This window comes from Danio rerio, chromosome 24 (genome assembly GCF_049306965.1).
Source record: "Danio rerio strain Tuebingen ecotype United States chromosome 24, GRCz12tu, whole genome shotgun sequence".
Lineage (NCBI taxonomy): Eukaryota > Metazoa > Chordata > Actinopteri > Cypriniformes > Danionidae > Danio > Danio rerio.
Window position 1 is genome coordinate 35,470,647 of NC_133199.1, and position 22,925 is coordinate 35,493,571.

The 22,925-nt window shown below is 34.9% G+C and overlaps 1 protein-coding gene across 3 annotated transcripts; it reads right to left on the reverse strand.

Annotated features, from left to right (window-relative positions):
• Window positions 1-386: 386 nt before the first annotated feature.
• On the reverse strand, window positions 387-21,810 carry abcd3a (ATP-binding cassette, sub-family D (ALD), member 3a). Of its 3 annotated transcripts, none has more exon segments than NM_213482.1 (23): window positions 387-1,123; window positions 2,963-3,019; window positions 3,116-3,220; window positions 5,184-5,303; window positions 5,393-5,482; window positions 5,558-5,623; window positions 5,717-5,794; window positions 8,779-8,842; window positions 8,923-8,989; window positions 9,073-9,164; window positions 9,286-9,377; window positions 9,715-9,812; window positions 9,921-9,990; window positions 11,640-11,709; window positions 12,641-12,783; window positions 12,868-12,924; window positions 13,010-13,133; window positions 14,926-15,023; window positions 17,709-17,778; window positions 19,544-19,632; window positions 19,712-19,810; window positions 20,741-20,774; window positions 21,529-21,810. In NM_213482.1, coding segments are annotated over 23 exon segments (1,971 nt in total). In that variant the 5' UTR covers window positions 21,639-21,810; the 3' UTR covers window positions 387-1,045.
• Window positions 21,811-22,925: the final 1,115 nt, after the last annotated feature.

Here is a 22,925-nt window from a genome sequence, read left to right on the forward strand (position 1 = left end):
ATATTTGTTAATTGTAACTCATTGTGCTGCTCAAGTAAATATTTAACACATCACTACCTGTACAAACTGCTGAAGAAAATCATTGTTTCAGGCTAAACCTGCAATGAAATAGCATTGTAGGACATCTCCGTTTGTATTTTACCACCTTTGACCAAAAACAGGTGACTGGACGCACTTTACAATACATCATCATGTAGAGGGTGAAAGGTCAAAGGAGCGTCTAATCTAAATGGCCTTTCACTCACATTCAAACTGTGTTAAAGTTCAACGTACACCCTAAAGTAGCCCACAACCTGCAATAAACCAGTCCAACTGTATTCACACACACTTCTGCACATCATCAACACCATCTTTCTCAATGATAAAAACACCACTAGCAGACTTCATAGTACCAATATCTCCTTTTTTAATGAAAACGTACAGCAAAGTGGTTTTGTTTGCTTCATGTGTGAAATGCTACGACAATGACGTTTCTGACATTCACATCGAAAATTCTGCAGTAAACAAGTGCATAGGCGACTTCTCATCGAATACAGATAGAGTCTTTCAGCTTTTCAGATCTCCATCCACGCTAAAGTGCACTAAAAAGAGCAACTTGCACACGTTCAAACCGCCCAACGATGCTGCAATGAGCACTAAGGCCACTTAGTAGCTTAAAAGAATTCATGATGTAAGGTTTAGCTGATGAAAAAAGGCAATAATAATTCATTAACATGTAGTTCAGTCTTGTGGTGTTGGTTTGCGTGAGCCTATACGGACAAAATTTCATTTATTAAACAATTAAGTGCATTGACAAGACACGACAATACGCTGTTTTGGCGTACTTAACGGACGTCCTATAAATTGGACTGCTTAATTTACAAAATTATATACAATCAGAGAGAACGAAAGTAGTGTTAATAAATTCCTAAACACGATTTCATCCCAAAAATAAAGGTTACAGATGATTAAAAACAAACTCCTAGATTAGCTTGGCAAGCGACTCTTTAGGAAGTGAACGGTTAGGGCACCTAACTAGGGCCTCTGATAGTGCTGTCGCTCCTCTTTAAGAGCCGAACTCCACAGTTTCCGGTGTGATGGGTTTGAATTCGTAGTTTCCTCTGCCGTCCATATGGAGGTAGTACTGGAAAGAAGAAAGGACAGTTTGTGCTTATGTTTTCCTTTATATCCTATTTATCATTTAACTTTATGTAATGTGCAAGTAAGGAATTATTGACGATGATTATCAGACAGTTGGAGTTACAGCTACAGTTTAGATAACAAATCAGAATCTTTCAGTGAGAGCTCTGATAGGCTGTTCAGCTGTAATTCAGATAGCAAATCAGAACCAGCAGAATTGAGGCCGTCAGTGATAGAGAGCACTCTGATTGGCTGTTCAGCTACAATTCAGATAGCAGATCAGAACCAGCATCGTTGGAGTCGTTGGCAATAGAGAACGCTCTGATTGGCTGTTCAGCTAATGTTTAGATAGCAAATTAGAACTGGCGCCATTTAGGCTGTCGACAATAGGGAGCACTCTGATTGGCTGTTCAGCTACTAATTCAGATAGCAAATCAGAAACGGCGCCATTGGGGCATTTGGTGATAGGCAGAACTCTGATTGGCTGTTCAGCTATGGTTTACATGACAAATCAAAACTGGCGCAGTTGGGGCCATCAGTGATAGAATGTGGTCTGATTGGCTGTTCAGCTACAAATTAGGTAGCAAATCAGAACCAGCACCATTGGTGCCATCGACAATAGAGAACGATTTGATTGGCTGTTCAGTTACAGTTCAGATAGCAAATCAGAACCAGCACCATTGGGGCCATCGGCAATAGTGAGAGCTCTGATTGGCTGTTCAGCTGCAGTTCAGATAGCAAATCAGAACCAGCACCATTGGGGCCATCGGCAATAGTGAGAGCTCTGATTGGCTGTTCAGCTGCAGTTCAGATAGCAAATCAGAACCAGCACCATTGGGGCCATCGGCAATAGTGAGAGCTCTGATTGGCTGTTCAGCTGCAGTTCAGATAGCAAATCAGAACCAGCACTATTGGGGTAATTGGCAATAGTGAGAGCTCTGATTTGGCTGTTCAGTTACAGTTCAGATAGCAAATCAGAACCAGCACCGTTGGGGCCGTCGGCAATAGAGAGCAGTCTGAATGGCTGTTCAGCTAATGTTTAGACAGCAAATCAGAACCAGCGCCATTGGGGCCGTCGATGATATAGAGAGCGCTCTGATTGGCTGTTCAACCACAGTTCAGATAGCAAATCAGAACCAGCACTATTGGGGTAATTGGCAATAGTAAGAGCTCTGATTGGCTGTTCAGTTACAGTTCAGATAGCAAATCGTAACCAGCACCACTGGGGCCAATCGGCAATAGTGAGAGCTCTGATTGGCTGTTCAACCACAGTTCAGATAGCAAATCAGAACCAGCACTATTGGGGTAATTGGCAATAGTAAGAGCTCTGATTGGCTGTTCAGTTACAGTTCAGATAGCAAATCGTAACCAGCACCACTGGGGCCAATCGGCAATAGTGAGAGCTCTGATTGGCTGTTCAGTTACAGTTCAGATAGCAAATCAGAACCAGCGCCATTGGGGCTGTTGACAATAGAGCGCACTCTGATTGGCTGTTCAGCTACAGTTCAGATAGCTAATCTGAACAAGTGCCAATGCGGCCATTGGCGATAGAGATTGATCTGATTGGCTGTTCAGGTAGAGTTCAGATAAGAAACCTAAACCAGTGGCATTGGAGCCACTCTGACTGGCTGTTCATTTACAGTACCAAATCAGAATGAGAGGACAAAAGTGGAAGAGACGAAACAAAGCAAACAATGCTATGTAGAAGAGGAATATAAAAGGATTGTTTCCATAATGTAAACACTATGTGGCTAAACGTATTCACAAAATACAGCTTTAAAATAACTACCCTGTGACCAAATTCTGAAATATGACAAGACGTGATGAAGCACGTTGATCTCACCTCATGATGCTTCCACAGGGACTTTCTGTGAGAGACTGTGAACAGGGTGATGCCAACCTGCACATCAAGAAGAATCAAGCCCACATGCAGCAGTGCTTTACTAAAATATGATGGATAAATCTCTTAAGGACGGCAAAACATCATCATGCGCACCTTTCTGCAGTGACTGTAGATGTAATCCTCCACGTCTACGCTCACGGCACTGGTACATTCATCCAGGATGGCAAACTGGGGCTTATGGTAGAAGAGTCTGGCCATCTGTGAGAAAAAATCTACACTTAGAAATCTTAAATAACATTGAAATTTATTTTTCTTTTCTTTTTTAAAGTTTAAACCGTTTAACATTTTGTGAAATTTAAACATTAATATCTAAATTTGTATCCACCCTGTCTGTTTTTTGGGGTATTTGAAGTCAGTTAAATTGTATATTTGATAGAAGTTACTACATTTATCCAACAAGTAAACAAACTAACACGAAATTTAAAAATAGAAAATAAATAAAAATCAAATAAACCACACTAAAAACATTTCATGGCCAATTTCATCGCCATTTGCATATTCAATAAATAGTTATATTGAACCATTTATTCAAGAAAAAAAGAGAATTTCTCAAAAAAAATGAAGCAGCATAACAGTTTTCAACATGGATAACAATAAGAAATTTTCTTGAGCATCAAACTGGCATATTGGTATGATTGTTAATAGATTATGTGACACTTAAGACTAGAATGAAGAAGCCAAACACTCGCTTTGCCGTCAATTACAATTTTTACTTGAGGTTAGAAAGTGATAACACAATAAATTAATAAAAAATACTTCCTATTTTAAAAAAATTTATTTAATTTAACATTTAATTATTTAATACATTAATTTAATCAAATAATACACTTGACTTCTGTAACATCATGTAAAACAAGAGAATTACAAAAAAAATGAATTACGAAAAAAGAACCTCTAAAAAAGTCAATTTTCACTAAAAATATGAACCAGCACATCAGTTTTAACATGGATAACAATAAGAAATGTTTCTTTAGCATCAAATTGGCATATTAAAATGATTTTTCATAGATTATGTGACACTTAAGAATGGAATAATGATGCAGAAAATTCAGCTTTGCCATCAAATATGAGTTTTAATTGTGATTATGATGCTGATACTAGACCATATTTGTGTATTTTAATGCATTTAAGGTTAGAAAGTGTTAACTTTCATGTAAAAGTTTCCTGTAATTTTGGGTTACTTTAAGTGCAGTTCGGCAGTTTCACATTCATTCATGAACATTTCATTCATGCCCCCGTGACAAACTGGGGTATTAGTCGCAAATAAGGAGTAAGGACTGGTGAGAGGGTTATGGAATTTAATAACACACGCCGTTAAAAAAAAAACTTCTGCATTTTGCGATATTTGTGTGTGTGTGTGGTCCTTAACTGTCCTTAGCGTGTGTAGATCTTGTCAGAAAATATGGTGAAAAGTCCTAGATGACGGTGATAGTTTGATCGCGGTGTTTACAATTATCATAGTAGAACAGTTTCTCAAGCAGTTTGTGATGCATTTTAATAATTGGAGATGAGCCCCTGGTCTAATGCGCCACCTGGCTTGAGAAACGCGTTCTTAAAGACTTACTTTTAGTCATTATTGGGTAACGCACACATTCTGAATGCCTTCGGCAGAATTCATGAGCCATTTTAATCTATATTAATCTAGAAAAATTCCAAGAATACAGTGAAATTAATCTAGATTAAAAATGAATCTATGCCCACCTATAAAAATAATACACCTGCCTTCTTTAACATCATATAACAAGAGTATAAATCCTTCATTCATTCATTTTCCTTTGGCTTAGTCTCTGAATTATCAGAAGTCGCCACAGCAGAATGAACTGCCAACTATTACAGCATATGTTTTACACAGTGAATGCCCTTCCAGCCGCAACCCAGTATTGGAGACAGGAGAATTATGTAAAACAAATAGCGAGAACACAACCTCTTAATCCTTACTTTGTAAAAAAAAAAACATTGATTCAAGATTTTAATCGCAAAAGTGTAACAGTGTTGAATAAACTGTGGTGAAGTGTTGCAAAAACAGGATGTTAACTACACAACAAAAGCAGCTCTTATCAGTGTTGTGCCTCTGATTCTGTTCATCCCATGAGATCCCTCTACCCAGTTACTGAAAGTCAATTTACATTACTGTTTGTGGTTGGAAAAAGTCTTAATTTACCGCCATTCTCTGCTTCTCTCCTCCACTGAGCACATCCATCCAGTCCTGAACTGTATCCCATGAACCCTCTCTGTCCAAAATGTGTCCTAACTGGACATTATCCAGATACTCCTTTAGCACCTGACACAAAAAATAGATAGATGGATTAAAAAACTACAAACTAAAATAAAACCCCAACAGGTTAGAGATTTTAAAACAGTTTACAGCACCAGGTCAGAGATGCCTTTCTTCTTTTGACTCTCATGGGTGTCTGGATAGATCACTTGATCCCTCAGCGAACCGAGAGTCATGTAAGGCCTCTGGAAACAGACAAAAAGGGCAGTTATTTGGCTGTTGGGGACTATTCAGATGCTCTTCTGTGGGTTTTGTTTCACCTGAGGGACGTAGAAGAGCTTCCCTCTCTCTGGTTTCGTCAGATTCCCACCAAACAGTGGCCACAACTACAGAGAGACGAAAAACCAACATTTAAGCTTGCTAAAGGGAGGAATTTTCACAGGGCAGAATCATAATGTTAGTGTCATGGAAGCACTTACCTCTCCAAGAACGCGAAAAAGTGAACTTTTTCCGCATCCGTTCGGACCACACACCAAAACATTGGTTCCAGATTTCACCTATAAAATAAAGGTCATTTTAAAAGTTATAGAAATCAAAATTCATAATTAAAAGCTGGAATTATGAATAGAAATATATAAATACAATGCAGAATCTCTATAAATGGAAGAAATTAAAAATATATAATAAAATATAATATTGTAATAAAAGGAAAAATTGTGAGCCACAGTTGAAAGAATCACAATTAAAGCTGTGATTAACAAAAAGCTGCACACAAAATATAAGAAGTCATGCAACAAAGTTTCATGCTGCGACCCAATTCGAATACTAACCTCGAATACTAAGGTACCTGGATGGTTTACCATTTCCAGTAAACTTTTGAAGTGTACAACTGTCCATAATCTAACCCAGGGGTGGCCAACCCTGTTCCTGGAGAGCCACCTTCCTGCAGATTTCAGTTGCTACCCATATCAAACACACCTGAACCAATTAATTAGGACCTGAACACCACGTGATAATTACAGGCAGGTGTGTTTGATATGGGTTGCAACTGAAATCCCTTTTTTTATTTTTCTTTCTTGGTTTCTCTTTTTTGATTTGCATTGTTTTTTGTCACGGTTGATTGTCTTTTAAATTAAAAATAAGGATGTAAAACATGATTGTGATGTATATTATATGGCCACATTTTTGTTACATCTCAATAAAAAGAAAAGAAATTTAACAGAAATTCAGACAAGGAAGAGAGATATATAATAGTTACAGGGAAAATAGATTATATTATTATAAATGTATGTAATGTCTATGTAGATTTTGTTGGTCTTAAGAGAGATCGACATACACTCTCAGAAAAAAATGGTACAATGTTGTACCAAAGAAGGTACAAACCTTTGTCACTGTGGTAGTACCTTTTTATGAAACAGAATTGTACCTTAAGACAAAGAAACAAATGTGTACCATTGCAGTTTGTACCTTTAAGGACATGATTTGTACCATGGAAAACCAAAATGTACCTTTAGTCTTTAAAACCTGCAGGTACAATATTGTACCTTCATCAAAGGTACAAATCTGATCAGTGACAAGACACTTTGTACCGTAACAGAGTCAAATGTGTTCCTTCAAGAACTATTTAAAAGGCATTTTGCTTAATCCAAAATGGTTTAATTTTATTTATTCATTTTATTGTCGGCTTAGTCCCTTTATTAATTCGGGGATGCCACAGCGGAATGAACCTCCAACTTATCCAGCAAGTTTTTACACGGCGGATGCCCTTCCAGCCGCAACCCATCTCTGGGAAACATCCACACACACATTCACACACATACTCATACACTACGGACAATTTAGCCTACACAATTCACCAGTACATGCAAACTCCACACAGTAGCGCCAACTGAGCCGAGGCTCGAACCAGCAACCCAGCGACCTTCTGGCTGTGAGGCGACAGCACTACCTACTGCGCCACTGCTTCGTCCATAGGTAAATTTATTTTCAGTAAATATTTATTTTTCAGTAAATATGAAACATCAAATACATTTTTAAACAATGTTTTTTTTTAAGTTTCTAAATGTGTAAATGCACCTTTTCAATTTACAATAAAGAATAAAAATAATTATAAATAATAATAAAAAGATAATAATATTAATAATAATAATAATCAAAAGATCTATTTTTTGCTTAACATTTCACAACATTTTTCACAAAAATGTGACAGAAACACATTCTCTCATGTACAATATAAAACATTTTTTGCTCCAATGTTCACAGAATACCTTTGTAATCACTTAAACGTTAATTGATTTGACTTAATTTTAAAAAAGAAATAGAATTATTCAAAAGTATTTTAACAAGAGATGCACAATGCTTGATTAGTTTCACAATAGTAAAATTTATGCAAGAACACATGATATGCAGGACTTCTGCCAGCTCATGTGCGTAATGAAAAGCAAACGCCAAAAGGTGCGAAAACCAATAATGAAAATGTATTCATCAAAAAATGCTTACCAAATGTTTATTAAAAATGCCTTAAATGTTTAGTTTACAATACCTATAGTTTTGTACAGTTGTTTTGTATTATAGAACTTAATAATATGTTTATGAGTTTCTTCAAACATATGCTTTTAAATGATGATTCATGTTTCAATATGGAAATTATTCATAAATGGCTTTGCCTTTCCAGTCATATTTATTTTCATAGATATTGCAATAAAATAAGAGTTGTCCAACACTTTTGTACCATTCTTTTATGAGAGAAATTGTGTACCTTCATTTTAATTGTACCATAAAAGGTACAGAACAGTATCATAAGAGGACTTTTCTATACCACATAAGGTACAACCTTTACAAAGGTACAAAACTGTTTCTTAAGAAACATTTTGTACCACTGTGTACCTTTTTTTATGAGAGTGTAAAATACAAACCTGCAAAATTTGATCGATTGATCTGTCTGATCATGCGCCTTTTTCTTGTACTATAAACAGTTGAAGTCAGAATTATTAGTCCCCCTTTGAATTTTATTTTTGTTTTTACAATATTTCCCAAATGGTGTTTAACAGAGCAAAGAAATTTTCACAGTATGTCTGATAATGTTTTTTCTACTGGAGAAAGTCTTATTTGTTTTATTTCGGCTATAACAAAAGCAGTTTTAAATTTTTTAAAAGCCATTTTAAGGTTAAAATGATTAGCCCCTTTAAGGGATTTAGTTTTTTTCGATAGTCTACCATCACCAAACCACCACCCAAAAAATAAACAGATGCACTAATAATTCAGGGGGGCTAATAATTCTTACTTCAACTGTATTTTAGAGATAACAGAGGAAGAACACTGTGGAGACTAAATACAAGCATGCTAAACAATTTCAAACTCAAATTAAGGAGGACATAGAATTATTTCTTACAGAAAATGATAATGAAGAAGTCAACTCAGGATATATTATATTATGGGACACCTTAAAAGCAGTTATTAGGGGCAGAATTACATCCTTATGCGTCCAAGAAAAGAAACGAAACATAAAATCAAACATGATAAAAATCAAAGTTTAACACACCTCAAAACACAGATCTCTGATCAGAACATCTCCATTAGGAGTAGCCAGAGGTGTGTGATCGAACCTGAGGGGAAATCAAATGTTAAAATTAGTATAAATAGTTCACCAAACTGAAATACAGCGACAGAGAGAAGCCACTCTTACTTGATGATATTGTCTATGTTGATGATTCTTCCACTTCCAGGCACCAGTGTGAGCTTTTCTGAAGCATCTGATCACCAAAAATACAAACGAACTATTAAAAAGATCAACTACATAGCATTATTTTAGATTTTAGAAGTGTCAGAAGCTCACCTTTCTCTGACTGGGACACCATGGTGCGTTCGTATTTACCAGAGTTCAGCTCTTTCAGGACTCTCATGAGCTCAGTGATGCGAGCTGTGAAGCTGAAGCCAAAGACAAACTCATTTCACACCATCAAACTGTCTTATTTTAATGAAATGGCAAGCAACCAGACAAGTTAATAACACATGCTGGTGCACAATGATGAGAAGTGTGAACTTTTACCCTGATAGACGCGTCATTTCTCTGCCTGCAAGCACGATTCTGCCCAATGCCTGCGACATCCGCAACAACATACGGCCGCTCTGATAGTAGTCCTGTTAAAAACACATCGATATTTGATATCAAGCCCAGGGCTCACAAAATTTCTAAATCCCTGATAGGCTTTTGTGCAAGCGCACTTTAGTTTTTGGTTGAAATAAATGAATTTAAACATGTATTTATAGTGGCTCCATGATGCAAGATTATGCCACAACTCTCATGATTCCACACCAAGTCGCTGCATCATCAAACTACACCTTTGTTTGTTGTGAATACACTCCCTCTAGTGGTGAAAATGATACACTGTGCCTTAAATATTGAGTTTTGCTCAGGATTGTCACCTTACAGAATTCAATTGAGGGTCACTAACTAGTAATCAATGCAATGTTTTACCTCCAGCAGTTCAGCATGTGAGCTGTTCAGATGTCGAGAGTGAGACAAATTTAGGAAAGGACGACTAACGACTAGATACCCGACAACGGTAGCAAAATCTGAAAGAAGAGAGAACAATTTAATCCATTAAATCTTTTATATAATTAATCTTTAATAGTTAATAAAGGAAAATTTTATCTAGGCAAGATAAAGAAACTTGCTCTTACACTTGGCGATAATGCTGTCCACCATACCCATGGAGAAACGAAAGAAGATGAAATTGTGCAGATGATCCACCTGCAAACAAATTTGGTTCAGTTAATCTCATATCAACAGCAAGCAAAAAATAATAATAATTCTAGTATTGTACAGTAATCATGTGATTTCAGCGCTGTAGTATGGGTAATTTATTAACAATTATTTGTATTGTTCACTACTAATTTAATAATTAAGTGATGTTTTGATTTGTGTGTGTGTGTGTGTTTTTGAAAGTGAGTCACAAGCTTCATAACGTCAGCATTAAAACAACAATTAAAACATCATTATAGACATTACATATTTATTTATGCATGCTTTGATCTGTTTTTACATATTAACTTTTGAGTTCATACTATTTTTTCTGTTAAACGTATAAATTAATATTATTTTTTCATGCTGCTGTTTTAAATCACTTACAGACTACAAAAAAAACTTGTGTTTTTTTATACAAAATAATATAAATATTATCAGCAATATCCACTTTATTAGGTAAACTTTACTAGTCCCAGGTTGGACCCCCTTTTGACTTCAGAACTGCCTTAATCCTTCGCGGCATAGATGACACAATGCTCAATTGGTACTAATGGGCTCAAAGTGTGCCAAGAAAATATCCCCCACACCATTACACCACCACCAGCAGCCTAAACCGTTGATACAAGGCAGGAAAGATACATGCTTTCATGTGGTGATGACAAATTCTGACCCTACCATCCGAATGTTGCAGCAGAAATCAACTCATCAGACCAGACAATGTTTTTCCAATCTTCTATTGTCCAATTTTGGTGAGTCTTTGCGAATTGTAGCCTCAGTTTCCTGTTCTTAGCTGACAGGAGAGGCACTCGGCGTGGTCTTCAGCTGGTGTTGCCCATCTGCCTTAAGGATGGACGTGTTGTGTGTTTAGAGATGCTCTTCTGCATACCTCGGTTGTAACGAGTGCTTATTTGGGTTACTGTAGTTTTTTCTTGTTTAGTTCTTTCTATCAGCTGGAACCAGTCTGGCCATTCTCCTCTGACCTCAACAAGGCATTTGCGCCCCCAGAAGTGCCACTCACTGGATATTTTCTCTTTTTCTGACAATTCTCTGTAAACCCTAGAGATGGTTGTGCATGAAAATCCCAGTAGATCAGCAGTTTCTGAAATACATCAGCCTGTCTGGCACCAACAACCATGCCACGTTCAAAGTCACTTAAATCATCTTTCTTCTGATGCTCGATTTGAACTGCAGCAGATCATCTTGACCATGTCTACATACCTAAATGCATTAAGTTGCTACCATGTGATTGGCTGATTAGAAATTTGCGTTAACCAGAAGTTGAACAGGTGTACCTAATAAAGTGGCCGGTGAGTGTGTACTATCATGGTCTATCATCAAAAATATAATGGCCCAACACGAATAAGCTAAACTATTATTGCTCATTTTAAAGTGAAACATTAAAAGTTTTAACATTTTAAAGTTTTTTTTTAATTGACCAAAAAACACCTAAACGAGTAAGGACATTACTACTACTACTACTACTACTACTATTATTATTATTATTATTATTATTATTATTATTATTATTATTATCAACTGCCAATATAAACTTAAAAAAACGTCCCTGGAAATCAATTGTGAGGGGTAAAAAGAAGAATTTTAAAGAAAAACTTAATTGTTGACCCTGATTTACACATGTAATGTCAAATACTCACCAGTTTTTTGAAGGTTGAATGAATTGTCTGTTTCTCCCTGGTGTTTCCATTATAGAAGGCAATCTCTTCACTGAAAGAGAAAAAACAAATGTGAATTTAAATAAAAGTGGAAATAATAAACAATGTAAGGGAAAAAAAAACTGGTCACCCTTCATAATATGTTTCCATAAGTTAATGTTAATGTAATTATTAACATGAACAAACAATGAACAATACATTTATTACAGAATTTATTCATCTAAATTAATGCAAGTTAATTAAAATAAAGTCATTAATTGTTAGTTCATATGAACTCGCAGAGCATTAACTAATGTTAACAAGCACAAATTTGGATTTTTATAATCTATTAGTAAATTATTTATAAATGCAGTACAAGTATTGTTCATTCTTAGTTCATGTTGTTAGTAAATACACTCACTGGCCACATAATTAGGTACACCTGTCCAACTGCTCGTTAGCGCAAATTTCTAATCAGCCAGTCACATGGCAGCAACTCAATGCATTTAGGCATGTAGACATAGGCAAGACGATCTGCTGCAGTTTAATCTGAGCATAAGATTGGGAGAGAAAGGTGATTGAAGTGACTCTGAACATGACATGGTTGTTGGTGCCAGATGATCTGGTCTGAGTACTTCAGAAACTACTGGTTTCTTAACAATGACAATGAGTTCACTGTACTCAGATGGCCAGCAGTCCCCGGATCTCAATCAAATAGAGCACCTTTGGGATGTGTTGAAACGGGAGAATCTGCAGCAACTGCATGATGCTATCATGTCAATGTCAACCAAATTCTCTGAGGAATATTTTCAGTACCTTGGTAAATCTATGCCACGAAGGATTAGGGCAGTTCTAGCGGCAAAAGGGAATCAAACTCGGTACTAGTAAGGTGTACCTAATAAAGTGGCCAGTGAGTGTACAATAACTAACATTAACTAATGGAGCATTCATGTAAAGTGTGACCAAAATGAAACTGCTAGGAAGACACAAGGAGAAAAGGTGACCTGTTTGTGATGAGACGGGAGTTGACATATCTGTATTCTCCTTCATACTTCTGTTCTGTCACAGTCATCTTGCCGATCGGCCTGCGCAGGCGGGTCAGGAAGAGGCCGGAGATCAGCAGGTAGGCCATCATGGTCGCGGGACCCTGCGTAAAGGGACCATCACATCATAAAAATGTCCAATAGCATTTATACACTGAAGAATTTAATAGGGGTCTTCTTAAACTCACTTGAGCGCCAATTGCTGTTGTCAATTTGAATATGTACAAACCGATATCCAACAAGGGCTTGAAACGGGAAAAGAAAAAAAACAACATTAAAATGCAGATCATGAGAAAAAAAGTATAAGGACAACTCGTAAATATGTCATACTTTGCTGAGGTTGGAGTACAGATCAACAACGCTGTTACAGAACCTTTCAACATCCTGCGTCAGAAGCTGATCAGCATTAGCAATGCGGTTATCCAGGTTTCCCATTTTGTAGTACGTATATCCCCTGTGACGCAAACATTTGTTATATTATTAACATGCCTTTTTACACTTTTTTTAAATTTATTTAGTGAATCAGTCTAATTTCTTACACAGTCTATATAGTAGAGCCACTTTTGAGATTAGTTTTACTTATGTATTTTGTTTTATTTATTATATAAAACTCTTTTAGGAATATCGCTAATACAAAAGCATTTGATATAAATTTTAACAAATCAAATGTGTCACATTTTAATCGCATATTACTCAGTTAACATTTTTAATAATAATTAGGGATGCACCAATATTTACACCAAGATTTTTTGTGTTTTTTGGGGCCGATACAGACTAACAAATCATTTTTAACCAATTCTGAAACCGATATTTGTCAAATGCACACAGTACCAGCTTTTTTTTTCATTAATTGTCTTCATTAAACCAATATTTGTTGATTGCATACAGTACAAGCTTTTTTTTCATAAATTTTGATCATTAAACCAATACCGATATTTGTCAATTGCATACAGTACTAGCTTTTTTTCATTCATTTTATCCATTAAACCAATACCGATATTTGTTGATTGCATACAGTACTATTTTTTTCATTAATTTTGTCCATTAAACCAATAGCGATACCGATATTTGCTGACTGAATACACTACTAGCTTTTTTTAATAATTTTGTCCAGTAAACCAATACCAATATTTGTCGATTGCATTCAGTACTAGCTTTTTTTCAATACATATTGTTTTATTTATTCACTTCAAACAGAAACTTATACCACTTAAAAAATAATTTTTAAACACAAATACATTTCGTTATAATCAAAAAGGAGTGGGATGAAGTGCAAGCTTATTATTTTCCACTCTCCACTATAGTCTATAGTCGAGCCATTTTTAAGATTAGTATTAGTTATGTATTTTGTTTTCCATTTATTATATAAAACACTTTTAGAGATATCGCTAATAGAAAATTATACACATATTTTTAAATATAAAATCTTGTTAAATTTAGATGCACCTATTGTTCAGTTAGTATTTTTTATAATAATTAAATATGCACCAATAGGATTTTTTTTATTTAACCGATACTGATTTTAACAATCAATTTTTGGCCGATTAAGATACCGATACCAAAACCGATATTTGTCAATTGCATACAGTACTAGCTGTTTTTTCATTAAATTTGTTCATAAACCAATACCAATACTGATATTTGTTGATTGCGTACAGTAATAGCTTTTTTCTATATTTATTTTTGGTTTATTTATTTCGAACAGAACATCATCTACTTAAAATTATTTTTCAAACAAAAATACATTTCATCATGATCGAAATGAAGCGGGATGAAGTGCAAGCTTATTATTTTACCCACCTTATCATAGTCTATATAATGGAGTCATTTTTGAGATTAGTATTACTTATGTATTTTGTTTTATATTTATTATATAAAACACTTTTAAAAATATTGCCAATACAAAAATATTATATATATATTTTCAAATAAAATGTTAATAAAATTGTGTTGCACATATTGCATTAATATTTTTAATAATAATTAGGAATTACCTATAGAATTGTTTTAAATTATCGGATACTAAATCAATTAACAATCAATTCTGATACCGATACCAAACCCGATATTTGTCTGCATAATTCATACAGTACTAGCATTAAATTAGTTGTGTTAAACATTTACTGATCCATTTAACATTCAACTTTCCAACATCTTAAACAAATATTGTTATATGTTATCTTTGAGAAAATGAAAAATATGTCAGAATATTTCAGCTGGAACAATGTGTCAGCATTGGGCCTTACTTTAGGTATTCATCGTAGAGATGTTTGGTAAGCCTCACACGAAAGCACAATTTCAGTTCATTCAGGCCCAACTTCAGGAAGTTATTCACCAGGGCGATCTGAAAAATCGAGATGCAAACTCTTAAATGCATACCAATATATTCAAACAATTCTTGCATATTGCTCTCTTATTAATATTAAACAATGAATTTACTGTAATGATTCTATATCAAACAAATGTCAGCAGGAAGCACATATTAGTTTGGTTATGTAGGAACTGTCATATATTAATGGCTTTTGATTTAATGCATCATGCAAAAAAAGGCATAAGTGGAAATACAGTATCGCATAGCCAGATCTATAGTCTTAAGTCTCAAATATAATTTATGATTATAAAATCATAACAGTGTCACTTTAATTATTCCATTTGTCAATATAATACAGGTGAACTACAGAGCTTGTGCAAACATATCTATATGCCAGTTTTCTTGTACATTTGTTTAATATTTAGGAGGAAAGAGGACAATCATTTGTATATTAATCTACATGTATATTCATTAAATTTTTTTTGGTTGTTTTGTATGAACATCAAATTTTGATGTTTTTTGTATATTGACGTGAATTCGGGGACTTCATTATTATTAAACTTTATGAAGACTGTGAAACTTAGTAAAATGGAAATTCTGTTACTTTAAGTAATTATGTTTGCTTGTTTATTTTATCTGCTAAAAAAGGAATAATAAGAAGAACAAAAAAGACGCTCTGTTTGTTTTCTGGTGTCTTTTCTCTAAACTAAAAAAGAAAATCTTTTCTCAGGGAATTTTATTTAAATTATTGGTATGTCAAATTGAGCATTGATTTTTTTGGAAATTTTAAATATACGTGTGAATAATCTGACAATTTTTGTCTTGTCTGGTCAAGCATTGCCTTAACCCTTTGATGCACTAGCTATAAAATAGAGAAAAAATTTACTTGGACGGGACACTTTAGACCCATGTAGTGCATCATAGGGTTAATTTTTAAATTATAAATATCTCAGTTCCAAAAACACTAAGCAAAACGAACAGTATCTAGATGTTTATTAACAGTATATTTAACTTCCCAAATTTATCTAATCCGAGAATAATAAACAACTTTATTTTAAGCATGACACCATTAATAAGTCATTAGCTACAGTTCACTTTACGTCCACCAGTGTTGCTAGAAACTAATTTTCTTAATTTTAAAGAGAGCCCGATTAAAGGGATAGTTTAACCCAAAGTTTAAATTCTGACATCTTGCCTATTGCAGTTCTCTATGTGTGGGTATTAGTCAAAATGCCCTGAATAGATTGCAATTAGTACAAAATGCGGCTGACAGAAACTCGCAAATACATCATATATTCCTAGTTCTTTCCTCTCTGGGCTGGCTGCCTGTTACGTCACGGATTGACTTTAAACTATTAATTTTTGATCTGGCACCACCTTACTTATCAGACCTCCTACATGTATATAATCCTGGTTGGCCACTAAGGTCTTCTGATCAGTTTATTCTTTCGGTACCAAGATCCCAGTGTAAGCGAAGTAGGTATCGTGCTTTTGCTGTTATCGCTTCAAAACTCTGGAACAGGCTTCCACCCCACATCAGACATGCTCTACCCTATCTGTTTTTAAAAAGCATCTAAAACTACATCTTTGATCTTTAGCATTTGAGCCTTTTGAATGTTGAGGGGTTTGCCAAATGTTTTAATTGTTATGTATGTCATGTAGGTTTTATTTTATTTAGTATTGATTGTGTTCAGCACTTTGGGCAACATTGTGTTGTAAAAATGTGCTGTATAAATAAACTAACTAACAAAATTCTGACATCATTTACTCATGCTCCACTTGATTCAAAAGTCTGTCAACCTTCCTATTTTCCCCAGGATTCTCCCGTATTTTACAATTCTATTCTTCTATCATCCCATAAAGGCATTTTACCGTATTTTCAATCTTTCTATAAAGGGTAGCAATAATATATTACCGCCGAACCTCCAGGGGATGGGAAAACTCTGAAATAAATATAAAAACGGCACAATTCCCTTCCTTTTCCCTCCAGGTGCCATCGCCCCTTCTATGCAATCCTTAAAACAGTTATGTAGTGGTGCGTGACTGTCAGCTGACGTGCTCCATAGTGATAAATAGACACTGTTTTTCAAAGAGATTCTGTACATGCAATTTGAAGTGGAGTAAAAGTCTGGGTTTTGGCTATGTGTTTGAACAGACATATACACATAAATAATAATATCTAAAAATGTTGATCTTGGTGGGTTTTTTTCAAACACAACTTATTTTATCCTAAATGAGCATAAAAGTTAGAAAAGCAATCAAATGCTTTTATAATAATGTTAGATGTGTGCATTTTAAAGCGACACCTGTTATTTAATGTATTCAAATGAAATATCCACAAAAATGAGATTAAAAGATTAATAGATTTTTTTATAATAGCTATTAATTTTAATAGGCTAAACTCTTTGGTAATTTATTTGCTGCTAATGTGTACTCTTTATTTTTTTCTTTTGTGAATAATAATAATAATAGTAATAATAATAATAACCTATTACTGTTTATTCACATTAAAACAGCTCCAGATGAACAGATTTAGTAATTTGGAAAGTTTAAGAGGAACTTAAATGCGAGTACACGGTGAGAAAATTTTCATTTTTGTGTGAACTATCCCTTTAATTTTGTTCTTAGGAAGCATTTTAAATATTTAACAGAATAGTTCATATTTACAGAACTCCTCAGACTATTAACGACTGACTTTAATAAAAAGCAGACACTTACAATTGGCATGGCCGTCATAAAGTTGAATAAGTACTTCTTGAAACCTTTAGTGGATCGACCAATGATTGCACTGTGAACCATAACAACATGCACACAAACACATGCAAACGTGGTTAGAGTTAATACAGAAGCAAATAAACACACATCTTGCTGGCCTGTCCTTTATGTGCACGGAAATAAAAATGAATGCAAATAATCTCTGAGGAAGCAGGACACTTATAGTTACAATAACAAAACACAAATGTGGACTTAAAGGAATAGTTCACCCAGAAATTCAAATTTGCTCATATATTATTTTTTATTCACCCTAAAGATATTCCAAACCTTCATGAGTTTCTTTCTACTGATAAACACAAAAGAAGATATTTTGAAGAAAGGTAAAAACTTCCATAGTATGAAAAAGCAAATGAACAATGTTCACCGGTTTCCAGCATTCTTCAAAATATCTTCTTTTGTGTTCAACAGAATAAAACTCAAACAGGTTGGAATAGGTGAAAAGCAGGTAAATGATTTCATCTTTGGGGGAACTGTCCCTTTAAACTGCAGACCGGTTTGAGATCTGTGAGATGAGCATGTAGGAAACCACAACGGACAGGTTCAGTGATGTAAATTACAGGACACCACATCTGCAACAGTACATTAGTTTTCACAGCACATGAAGATACAGCTAATTACCCCAGGAATGACAGTCAGGTAGGAATAAAAGTGCCTCTTGAATAGTTTGATATCTCTGCTAATGATTCCACTGTCAAAGATTTAAAAATACAATCAAGTCACATTAAATCAATATTTGACTGGGCACTTGGTGTCTTTTAAAGGAACACTCCACATTTTTGTGAAAATAGGCTCATTTACAAGTCATATAGGCTTAAACAGTTGAGCTTTTGCATTTTTGAATCTATCCAGACAATATCCAGGTTTGGCGAGAACATTTTTTTAGCTTAGCTTAGCATAGATCATTGAATCAGATTAGACCATTAGCAGCTCACACAAAAAATAAAAATAGAAAAAGAGTTCATCTTTGAAGTGAAGCGAAACGCTAAAAGTTGAGTTTTAGCATTTTTGAATCCGTTCAGACAATATCCAGGTCTGGTGGGAACACTTTTTAGCTTAGCTTAGCATAGATCATTGAATCAGATTAGACCATTAGCAGCTCACTCAAAAAATAAAATTAGAAAAAGAGTGAAGCTTTAAAGTGAAACAAGACGCTAAAAGTTGAATTTTAGCATGTTTGAATCCATTTAGTTTATCTCCGGATCTGGCAAAAGCAATTTTAACTTAGCTAAGCATAGATAATTAAATTAGATTAGACCATTAGTATCTAAAATAAAAATAGAAAAAGAGTGACGCTTTGAAGTGAAGCTAGATGCTTAAAGTTAAGTTTCAGCATTTTTTTAGTCCGTTCAGCTGATCTCCGAATCTGACGGGAGCACTGTTAGCTTAGCTTAGCATAGATAATTAAATCAGATTAGACCATTAGCATCTAACTCATAAAAATAGAAAAAGAGTTCATCTATGAAGTGAAGCGAGACGCTAAAAGTTGAGTTTGATCAGGTCTTGTGGGAGCACTTTTAGCTTAGCCAAGCATAGATCACTGAATTGCATTAGACCATTAGCATCTTGCCTAATTCGATTCAATGATCTATGCTAAGCTAGGCTAAAGGTGCTCCTGCCAGACTCGGAGATCAGCTGAATGGATTCAAAAATGCTAAAACTCAACTGTTTAACTCTAGGTGACAGTAAAATTAACCCATTTCCAAAAAAATCAGAGTGTTCCTTTAAAAGTTTAATATTTCACATCACTAACAAACTTAATGTCTTAATCCTTGATGTACCTTTCAATCATTGTGCCGTTCTGAATCATCCAGACATCACAATACGTCCGAGTCACAAGCATCACTGCGATCAGGAGCAGATACCATGTCTGTTGCACACAAAATAAATGTTTTAGAATGACTTTGTAATGGCAATACCATTACAACAAAGCCATACAACCTTCTCACCTCTTTGCTGAAGAATTTCGGAACCATAATCTTGAGGATCCGTGAGATCCGGATGAAAAATAACTTGTCCACAGCGGCCCTTTCTTTCTTGCCATCTTTCTGTTGGTGTTGAGACACAAGAAGTGATGAAAGTCAAAGAAAAAGGAGGGAAATGGTTGCACACATCTAGATTTTTAAATAAAACATCAAGATTGCAGCTTTTTAATAGCAATAAGCAATAAAAATATTAAAAGAGACAAGAGTACAGAAAACTATTTCCATTTAAGGACATCAAGCATATTAAACTTAACTGTTGAATCACAGATTTTAAGTCAATTTTCTTTGAAGCAAGAAATATAAAATTATTATTATATTTACAGTACAAATTATTAAACAATATATTAAGAAAGGTTGTCCAAATTTGGTGTCTTGTTAATACATTTACAATAGAAAATACATTTATACATACATACATACATACATACATACATACATACATACATACATACATACATACATACATCACGTCATATGAAACATTTAAGTAGAAATATGTATACATATGTATACATGTTAACAAATGTATTAATTTAGATTGAGTGGGATGATTCTGTAAGGAAATTGAATGATGCATAAAATGTAATTAACAAATATATATATATATATATATATATATATATATATATATATATATATATATATATATATATATATATATATATATAATGCATCATTCAATTCCCTGCATAATCATCCCACTCAATCTAAATTAATACATTTGTTAACTTATTAACACTTTAGAGACCAAAGCACAATAATTGCTTAATAGCATGCATGTTATTGAGATATTGGCTGCTTATTACTACTTCTAAAGTACATATTCTGCATGATCTCATTCTACAAATAGTTATTCTTAAATGCTGATTTTTATAATATGCTAACATTGTTCTTGTGGACATATCTTCAATAAAGCATGGTTTATTGCATCATTATGGTTTATTGTTGTAGAGTTGTAATCAGTTCATTCAAAGATAAATGAACGTCTCTTACCTCACTGTTCAATTCATTTGCAGACCCCTTCTTCCTATAATGATAAAACAACAGACAAAATAGTTTGAATACACTGTAAAAAATCCTGGTGGAGCTGAATAAAATTAACCTTTTGAGTCCATTGAACTTATATTATTTTAAACTGACTTAAAATAGCTTGAGTAACCTATAAAATTAAGTTAAAACATGATTGACTTAGTTTAATAAGGTACAATGACCTAAAAACATAGTCCCGCTGTCAGGACTAAATGGTCATATAACATTATTATAGTGAAGTAGTGGAAATCATAACCAAACAGCGGTTGAGAAACTAATATGAAGTATGTTAGAAACACAAAACATTTCATATTTTGCACAATAAACATTTCCACACAAAAAAATTAAGCTTGAAGCACGGAAATAAAGGACAGTTCAAAGTCCATATTTGATCAATTTAGACTTTTTTCAATCCCTAAAAAGCTAGCTTAAAACGGTGGCAACTATTGTCCAACCAATGCTAATGTTACTGTCCTTTATGAAAGAGTCCATTGTTGGACAGTGAGATTGCAAAGTTCAATAAACCCCTTGAATTTTAACATTGTTTTCACTATAAAGCTCACAATGCAGGAAGCATCTCAAAATCTAGTAAGCCGCCTTCATAGACAGCACTTATAGATCATAGCAGTTCAATAGGTTTTGACACACTGAAATGAACACCAGAATTTGCTTCAGTTGAACTGGGGTCACTCTGACACTGAACACCAGTCTTGAAATGGACACTTTACAGTACGTCTGATGTTTTTGCATACCTGTTTAGTGCTGCGGCTCTTCGTCTCTGCTTTAGGATGTATAAAACGAGTAGGACACCGCCAGCCACCGCGGAGTTCTTCGCTGTCAAGTACTTGCTGACGGCCGCCATGTTTCCTACTGACGGCCCGGAGAACAGCGGCGGTGTGTGTGTGTGTACGCACAGCGCACACAATCCCAGAAAAGAGAGACAGAATGGAAGAATCCGTCCCTCTACCGGCTACCGTACTCGTGACATCATCATCGCACCATCATCATGGACCCGCTCTGTTTATTAACCCTTTAGAAAACGGCCCATACGAATACACACTTTAAAGGGGTAGTTCACCCAAAAAATACTGACATTCAAACCTGTTTAACTTTTTTTCTCCTGTTGAACATAAAATAAGATAATTTGAAAAATGTTGGAGACCTGCGACCACTTCCAATTGTTTTTTTCCTAAATGGAAGGTTTTCAGCTTTCTTCAAAATACTGTATCTTCTATGTTCATTCATTCATTCATTTTCTTTTCGGCTTAGTCCCTTTATAAATCTGGGGTCGCCACAGTGGAATGAACCGCCAACTTATCCAGCATATGTTCTACGCAGCGGATACCCTTCCAGCTGCAACCCATTACTAGGAAACATCCACGCTCATTTACACACATGCACTATGGACAATTTAGCTTACTCAATACCACATCTCTTTGGACTTGTGGGGGAAACCAGAGCACCCGGGGAAACCCACGCGAACACTGGGAGAACACGCAAACTACACTATATGCCAGCTGACACAGCCGGCTCGAACCAGCGACCTTCTTGCTGTGTGGTGACCACGCTACCCACTGCGCCACCGTGTCGCTATTATCTATGCAAAAATTAATTATAGAATAAATGACATCATCTTTTAAAGTAGGGGTGCCCAAACTTTTCAGAAGTGCACATGCGCTACCGAACACATAGGTTCAAGTGCGTAGGTGTGGCTGACATTGCATCATACTCAATCAATGCGCATGCGAGGCTGAGCTTGCATCGGTCTGCATTGTGTCTGCAGCCAGACTCTGTTGAAACTTTTTCATATAAAGGGCCAAAAGCCAAATATCACTGAGAGCCCAAAGGTAAACATACTAAGTGATATTACATTAAAATTGCCATGGCTAATTTCCTAAATTATTCAATAAGATTTAAAAGTAAATAGTAAACATTACTTTAAATCATAACTAGTATACCATTTAAAATGATAACTTATTGCAATAGTAACATAAATAATCACATTTATAACACAGTGGATTTCAATAAGGAATACACTAGTCAAGCAGAATCTGCCTTTGCCTTAATATGTCCTCTATCCGTCGGGTGATGGTATGTGCATTTAATCAACACCAACACAGGGAAAACATGCAAACTCCACATAGAAATG